Consider the following 8,511-nt stretch of genomic DNA (forward strand, 5'->3'; position numbering starts at 1 on the left):
AGTTTTATCCTAATGCATTCTGAATGGAGAGAAATCCGTTCAGGATGCATCAGGATGCCTTCAGTTCCGGAACGGAACGTTTTTTGGCCGGAGAAAATACCGCAGCATGCTGCGCTTTTTGCTCCGGCCAAAAATCCTGAACACTTGCCGCAAGGCCGGATCCGGAATTAATGCCCATTGAAAGGCATTGATCCGGATCCGGCCTTAAGCTAAACGTCGTTTCGGCGCATTGCCGGACCAGACGTTTAGCTTTTTCAGAGTGGTTACCATGGCTGCCGGGACGCTAAAGTCCTGGCAGCCATGGTAAAGTGTAGCGGGGAGCGGGGGAGCAGCATACTTACCGTCCGTGCGGCTCCCCGGGCGCTCCAGAGTGACGTCAGGGCGCCCCACGCTCATGGATGACGTGATCGCATGGACACGTCATCCATGCGCATGGGGCGCCCTGACGTCATTCTGGAGCGCCCCGGGAGCCGCACGGACTGTAAGTACAGCGCTCCCCCGCTCCCCGCTCCTACTATGGCAACCAGGACTTTAATAGCGTCCTGGGTGCCATAGTAACACTGAACGCATTTTGAAGACGGCTCCGTCTTCAAATGCTTTCAGTACACTTGCGTTTTTCCGGATCCGGCGTGTAATTCCGGCAAGTGGAGTACACGCCGGATCCGGACAACGCAAGTGTGAAAGAGGCCTAAGTGAGTAAAATAAAAAATCTAAAAAAATATTGCAGTGTACTATAAAAGCAATCAATGATTATATGTCCTCTAGAGGGAATTAAAAAAAAATTTGTAAAAAACAACAAAGAGGGTTATTTATGAAGAAAAATACGCTACTTTTTGGGCGGCAAAATCTGCACGTTTTCCCCGCTCATGCCACTTTTCCGAGGTGGCAGAAAAAAGAGGCGTGGCATGGGGGGGCCAGATGTCACATCTCATTTACCATATTGTATGCTCACCAGCAAGTGAGCTGGTGTAGTTTAAACGCGCATCTGCCGCCAGCACTGGGGAATTAAAACCAGAGTACAAATTGCCGGTCTTAATAAATAACCCCCAAAGTGTTCAAATAAAATAACATAAAGATATTATAAAAAGACACATAGATGATATCACTGTAGCAGAAGAAACCATTGTATACTGTAAAACATACAGTATATTACATATACAATACAATATATGTTCCCTACTTAAATATACAGCAAACAAAACCACATATGGCTGTGATGACAAAAAAATGTAAAATGTTTTGGCTCTCAAAATGCAGTGATAGAAAAAAAAAATTCTGGCTCCATCAAAAGTTAAAACGTTTCAAAGAAAATCCAATGACTGATAGAAAAGTCTGTTTGTAAATTTTCCAGAAATAGAGCCCCTTTTGCACACCCCAGAGAGAAGGCAGACACCATTCCTGTGTCTCCCTGCCTTCTAGATCGCTGAATACACAGCACTGTGTATGCAGCTGAGGAAGCGATCTGCCGCTTCCTGTCCCGGCCCGGTGATCATGTGACCGTCGTGGCCAGGAGCTGTCGGATCTTCCATAGACCACAATCAGCCCTGCACTGAGGATGTACAGTGCTGTATTTTGCTGTACAGCCTCTCTGGGGCGGGTGTATTTCCCCTGTAACTGGAGCTACTATGTCAGCCCCAGTCACAGGAGAAATCAATAGTTAAAATAAAAAAGTTAAATGTCCCCTAGAGGTCTTGTATGACCTTATGGGGGGACAAGAAGTGTAAAATAAAAAATAAAAAATAAAGCGTTTTGAAAAATAAAAATAAAAAAGTTTCACATTCATTTTTTTCCCCCCAAATCTGTGGGTATTTGCTCTGGTAGACAGGGTGTGCGGACGCAGTACAGAGGCAAATTACCAATTCTTAAATCAAACTTCTGTGTTTATTCACACTAAAAGCAAAAACAAAACGTCATAGCAAAAATCACCTTGTTGGCAGTTCTGCCTTCAGCAGTCCATAGCAGGCTTTTAGGGGGCTCGTTTCCCTTACAGATGGGTCTCAGCCCTCCAGTACGGCACAAGCCTCAGATCTCAGTACACACACCTCCTCAGCTCCACTGTCAGACTGAGGTAATCCTCCTCAACTGGCAGTGCTGGCTGGTTTTTAGGCCTGGCAAAACCCGGCCTGGAACATGGGGAGTAGTCACCCACCCAGCACTTTGACTACTCCCAGTAAGAGCCATCCCGGATCAGCTATATAGCTATACTAAGGCCCCTTTCACACGGGCGAGAACTCCACGCGTGAGGTAAGCGCATTGCACCCGCACTAAATCTGGACCCATTTACTTCAATGGGGCTGTGCACATGAGTGGTGATTTTCACGCATCACTTGTGCGTTGTGTGAAAATCGCAGCAAGCTCTATATTGTGCCTTTTTCACACAACGCAGGTCACATAGAAGTGAATAGGGCTGCGGGAAAATCGCAAGCATCCGAAAGCAAGTGTGGATGCGGTGCGATTTTCATGCATGGTTGCTAGGTGACGATCGGGATGGGGACCCGATCTTTATTATTTTCCCTTACAACATGGTTATAAGAGAAAATAATAGCATTCTTAATACAGAATGCTAAGTAAATTAGGGATGGAGGGGTTATAAAAAATATATATATTAAACTCACCTCATCCACTTGCGCAGCCCGGCTCGTCTTCTTTCTTCTTCTTAGAGGACCTAGGAGAAAAGTACCTTTGGTGACGTCACTGTGCTCATCACACGGTCCGTCACATGGTCCATTACCATGGGGATGGACCATGTGATGAGCTCAGTGACATCACCAAAGGTCCTTTTCTCCCAGGTCCTTAAAGAAGAAGAAAGAAGACAAGCCGGTTTTTTCTCACGCGCGTGCAAAATACATTACACTCGCGCTGAAAAAACTGAAGAACGCAACGCAATCGGATACAAAACTCTCCCCAGTCGCAGGCAAAATCACATGATTTTCCCGCGACGCACCCAAATGCTATCCGGCCCTCACACGCTATGCCCGTATGAAAGAGGCCTAAGTATTAAGGTGTCAAACAGCAACTGCTGCTGACACATAAAAACCGGCTCTTACTCCACCGAGGCCAGGAACCTCGGTCACACGTACCTATCATCCACGATGATTGCTTGTACCTTCTTACACCCCCCCCCCCCAGATCCGTTATTTAAAAAATGTTAAAAATAGAAGAAAAATATGAAAAAAAGAGACATATTTGGTATAACTGCTCTAAAATAATATCATATGATCTACCCCATCGGGTAAACGCCGTAAAAATAAAAATAAACATTGCACCAAAACAGATGGATTCTTAAAAGTAAAAAACATAAATGCTTATGAAAACGTGTAGAAATCTGAGTCTCACATCCTTCTGGGATTCACATCCCTACCTATCCCTTGGTTGAACTTGATGGACGTTTGTCTTTTTCAACCGTATTAACTATGTAACTATGTAACTAAAAACAGATTTTTTTAGCGAGCTCACCTCCCAAAAAACATAAATCAATCAAAAAGTTGTACGTACCCTAAAATGGTAGCAATAAAAACGTCACCTCATCCCGAAAATAATGAGCCCCCAAAGACCATAGCCAGAAAAATAAAAAAAAATATGGCTCTATGAAAATTGCAACACAGAAACGTGATTAATTTTTTTCTAAAAATGCTCTTATTGTGTAAAATGTAAAAAAAAAAAAAAAAAAATAGACATATTTGCTATTGCTGCATCCGTAACAATTGGCTCTACAAAAATATCACACGATCTACCCCATAAAGTGAAAGTTGTAAAAAAACTAATAAAAATTATGCCAAAACAGCTTTTTTTAGTCACCTCACCTCACAAAAAACATAATATCAATTAATCAAAAAGTCGTATGTACCCCAAAATGGTAGCAATAAAAACGTCACCTCATCCTGCAAAAAACAAGCCCCCACACAAGACTATAGACATAAAAATGGCTCTAAGAAAATGGCAACACAAAAACATGATTTTTTTTTCTAAGAATGTTTTTATTGTGTAAAAGTATAAAAAAAGAGACATATTTGGTATCGTTGCATCCGTAATGACTGGATCTATAAAAATATCACATGATTCACCCCATCAAGTGAACGGTGTAAATTTTTTTTAAAAAAAGACACCAAACAGCTTTTTTTGTGACTTCACCTCAATGAGATAAAAAACAACAAGAAAGCCAAATGCACCCCAAAATGGTGCCAATAAAAACTACAGCTTGTCCCGCACAAAATAAGCCCTCATGCAGCTCATTCAACAAAAAATAAAAAAAAGTTATCACTCTTAAAAATCATGACATAAAATTCCATGTTAGAAAATCCAGATGCCACTCCTTACTTTCTGAGCCCTGGCGTATCCCCAAATAACAGTTTACGACCACAATTGGGGTGTTACTGTATTTAGGAGAAAGCGGGTAGCAAATTGGGGGGGGGATATTCTCCTGTTATCTTTTGTGAAAAAGAAAGTTTGGGCCTAAAGCACCATTTTCTTGTAAAAATAAAAAATTCACATTTTTCATTTTCACACCCAAGTGTAAGTCTATGAAATACCTGTTGAGTGAAGTGCTCACTACACCCCTTAAAAATTCCTTGGGTGGTGTAGTTTACAAAATGGTGTAACTTTTTGGGGGTTTTCACTGTGGGGATACCTCAGGGCCTCTTCAAATGCAACATGGTGCCCAAAGTCCATTCCGGCAAAATCTGCCCTCCAAAAACCATATGGCGCTCCTTGCCTTCTGTGCCCTGCCGTGTGCCCATACAGCGGTATACGACCACATATGGGATGTTTCTGCAAAATCAGGGTAATAAATGTTGAGTTTTGTTTTGTTGTTAACCCTTGATGTGTTCCAGGAAAAAAATTATTAAAATGGAAAATCTGCAAAAAAAGTGAAATTTCACCTCTATTTTGCTTTAATTCCTATGGAATACCTAAAGGGTTAACAACATTTCTAAAACCAGTTTTGAATAGTTTGAGGGGTGTCGTTTCTAAAATGGGGTAATTTATGGGTTGGTTATATTATGTAAGCCCCACAAAGTTACTTCAGAACTGAACTGGTCCTTAAAAAGCTGACTTTGGAATTTTTTCTTACAAATTTAAAAAATTGCTTCTAAAATTATAAACCTTCTAACGTCCTAAAAAAATTTAATTACATTACCAAAATTAGGCCAACATAAAGTAGACATATGGGTAATGTTAATTAATGAATATTTTTTCTGAGGCATCACTATCTGCCTTAGAAGTAGAGAGATTCAAATTTAGAAAACAGTGGAAGAGGTTAAAAAAATAATTTGAATGCAGATCCTTTTTTTGTGTGTAAATTATAAAATAAACTGCTCTATTATATGACCTTAAATTGTAATGATCTCACTATTATCAATCTTGTAACATCTGTTTAAAGGAATCTCCGGGGAGATACAGTTTTAAAAAAAAGGCATCTGTCAACAGATTTGTACCTATTAAACTGGCTGACCTGTGTTCACATTGCTGATTAAAAATGATGTTTTAATATATGCAGATGAGCCTCTAAGTGCAACAGGGGTGTTACGATTGCACCTAGAGGCTCTGCTTTCGCTGCTTCCTCTGCCCTTTGATTGACAGGGCCAGGCAGTATGGACCAGGTGTGATGATGGCTACACTGCCTGGCCCTGTCAATTAAAGTGCAGAGGGTGCGGCAGTTGCAGAGAGAGCAGAGCCTCTAGGAGTAATGACAACGGCCCCGTTGCTCCTGGAGGCTCATTTGCATAAATTAAAACATCATTTTTCTCAGCAATGTGGGCACATATGAACATGGGACCAATACAGATGCCTTTAGCTGCCAAGCGCACAAGTAACAGGTCAGCCAGTGTCATAGGTACAAATCTGATGACAGATGCCCTTCAAACCAAATGTCTGCATGATGTTCAGGCTATAAAAATAATAGCAATCAATGGAAGATCTAACATACAACCTGTGTGGTTCAATAGATCTTCCACCGGAAGAGGATCCTCACTTTATTGCACTGTGTGTTTTTCAGAGAATAAAGGAGCTCGAGGAGCGACTAGAATTTCAGAAGAGACAAATAAAGGAATTAGAAGAAAAGGTAAAGCTGCGAGATAAACTTTCTCTATCATTATTTCCCATGGAGCAATTAGTGATTGGGCCACATATTATTCTAAATAAAATATTTTTGGTAAAATTCACAATTTCCAATTTGTTCGAGAGAATATTTGCTTTAAAAACAGTTTAGACATGTCAGACGTTCTGTAACAATAAAACAAAAGCAGGTAATAAAAAAAAGCAGGATCACGTACAACAGTCCATCCCATATGATTAGCTCAATCCAGGGCATCACAAATAAATCAAAGACGGACGTCAGAATTCTTCTTAAATCTGGATTTTTAGTGCCTTCATCCAAAACACCATGTGACATTTCAGTCTTAAAGGGGTTGTGCACGAATGGAGAGGGCTTGGCAAACCTTCCCCCACTTGGCTGGACCTGTTAAGGGAAGATTACGTACCCGTTTCCCTGCGCTGGCTCCTACTCCTCCCAGCCTGCGATCCTCCGCTGAGCTCCCTTGCTGTAAACATCCGGTTTGACAGTGCCGCAGTCAATCACTGGCCGCGGTGGTGACCGCCCCCTTTACGTCATGACAAATGGTCACATGATGCAAGGGCATTCGGTCTTCACTGTGGCCAGTGATTGGCTGCGGTGATGTCAAGCCAGATGTTACATCGAGGGAGCCCAGCAGAGCATCGCAGGCCTGAAGGAGAACGAGCGGAAGCCAGCACCGGGAAGCACGTAAGTAATCTTCTCTTAACAAGTCTGGCCAAGTGGGGAAGGGTTTGCCAAAAACACCCCCATTCATGCACAACCCCTTTTCTCAAGCCAATTTTTCATCTTCTTTGAGGCAGATTGGTGTTTTGAATGAAAGCACAGTAAGATCTAGATTTGCCAGGAACACTGACGTTCATCTTTGCTTTATTTATGTCCATTATCGGAGAGAATTCCAGGTGTTGAGACCCCCCCCCCCACCCATTACTAAAAAGAAGAGCTGGTGGTAACAAACATAATTTTTAATAACACACTGCACTGTTGAATTTTTTTTGTTTTTAGAATTTACCAAAAATTATCTCTTTTTGGTGGTAAATGCTTTCTTCTTTTGACTTGTAAATTGGTGGCCACCATTTTTGAAGATTCCTCCGAAATAAATCACAAATTTTTCAGATTCGCAAGAATCTAAATTTTTGGGGAATCTCATAGCTAATTTGATTCATTTAGATTGAGATTGATTCTCTCATAACTAACTTCATTATCTACTTGAGATATATTACTAACGTGTCTCTTTTCTTTCTTCCCCTTTGTTCCAGTTTTTATTTTTGTTTCTATTTTTTTCTTTAGCTTTTATATTATGGTCTTAGATCTTACGCACTTTGTACAAGGTAAGAGTCCTAAAAGACTTAGAATATTGGAGTGAGTAGAATACACATAAAAGTATGAAAATAAAAGTGAAGTGCAAATATTACCATGTATGACAGATTAAGTATTTCAGATGACAAGCGCACCATGGTTTAAAGAGCCTATGTCAGCATGATCAACCCTACTAGTATGCTGACATAGACGCCTTAAACCATGGTGCGATTGTCAGCTGTTCTCAGTGGAGTAGAGGTGTCTATCCTCAGCTCCATCTACTTTATCACTTTCATATAAGTTGCTTCATCTACACATTTATAACTTGTATTCATTCCTACATATAAGGGCTCATGCACACGGGCGTTGCCGTTTTGCGGTCCTTAACTTGCAGATCTGCAAAACACAGATACCGACGGTGAGTGTTCTGCTTTTTTTTTTGCGGAACAGAATGTCCTGCTCCCTATAGAACTGTCCTATACTTGTCTGTAAAACGGACATGAATAGGACATGTTCAATTTTTTTATGAAGCATTGAAGTGAAAAGGTCCGCATCCGACCCACAAAAAATGTGGATTTGACCAAAAATACGTTCATGTACATGAGCCCTTAGAAGTATCTGAAGGTGTCCCCTCTTTTCTCTTTCACGCCTTCCCTCTTCTGGCGTAGCTTGCCTCAGTATGACATCTGTACTGAATGGACCAGACAGCAAATGAAGCTTAATGTACTGAACAAGACCAAAATGTATTTTTATGGACTCCCGTGGTGCTCTGCTGGCTTTTACAGCAGTTTATGTGCGACCCAACAAAAGCTTTGCCTGAAAACTAGTCAACCGATTCAGGACAAATGGATCCATTTAAGTTCCTGCTAAGCAGGTATTCAATTGCTTCTGTAAAGAAGCCCGCTTGTCTTTAATGTCCTTTATCATTCATGTGCATCAGTGAGGAGGGAACAAGGAAGTGGAACTTACAAGATGTCCTTCTGCCCCATGGCTGGTGCTGTTTCTGAAGGTGAAGCTCGGGTGGTGGAATCGACCAAGCGTCCTGGACCCCTTTATGTTGGCCTTTTCTAACCAATCACTATAATCGATAACACATGAACATATCATCATTTTACTATAGAGGAAAGCACAAAAAAATCAATTTC

The 8,511-nt window shown here is 41.2% G+C and overlaps 1 protein-coding gene across 18 annotated transcripts in view; it reads left to right on the forward strand.

The window, feature by feature from the left end:
- The window catches only part of JAKMIP3 (Janus kinase and microtubule interacting protein 3), a 114,526-nt gene extending 107,149 nt beyond the window's left edge, over positions 1-7,377 (forward strand). For all 18 annotated transcript variants that reach the window (XM_040435485.1, XM_040435486.1, XM_040435488.1 and 15 more), the window contains 2 exons: positions 5,993-6,058; positions 7,327-7,377. In XM_040435485.1, the coding sequence (XP_040291419.1) occupies positions 5,993-6,058; positions 7,327-7,377 (117 nt within the window). The remainder of the gene's footprint in view (positions 1-5,992; positions 6,059-7,326) is intronic.
- Positions 7,378-8,511: the final 1,134 nt, after the last annotated feature.

The sequence above is a fragment of the Bufo bufo genome, chromosome 6, assembly GCF_905171765.1.
Source record: "Bufo bufo chromosome 6, aBufBuf1.1, whole genome shotgun sequence".
In the NCBI taxonomy this organism is placed as follows: Eukaryota; Metazoa; Chordata; class Amphibia; order Anura; family Bufonidae; genus Bufo; species Bufo bufo.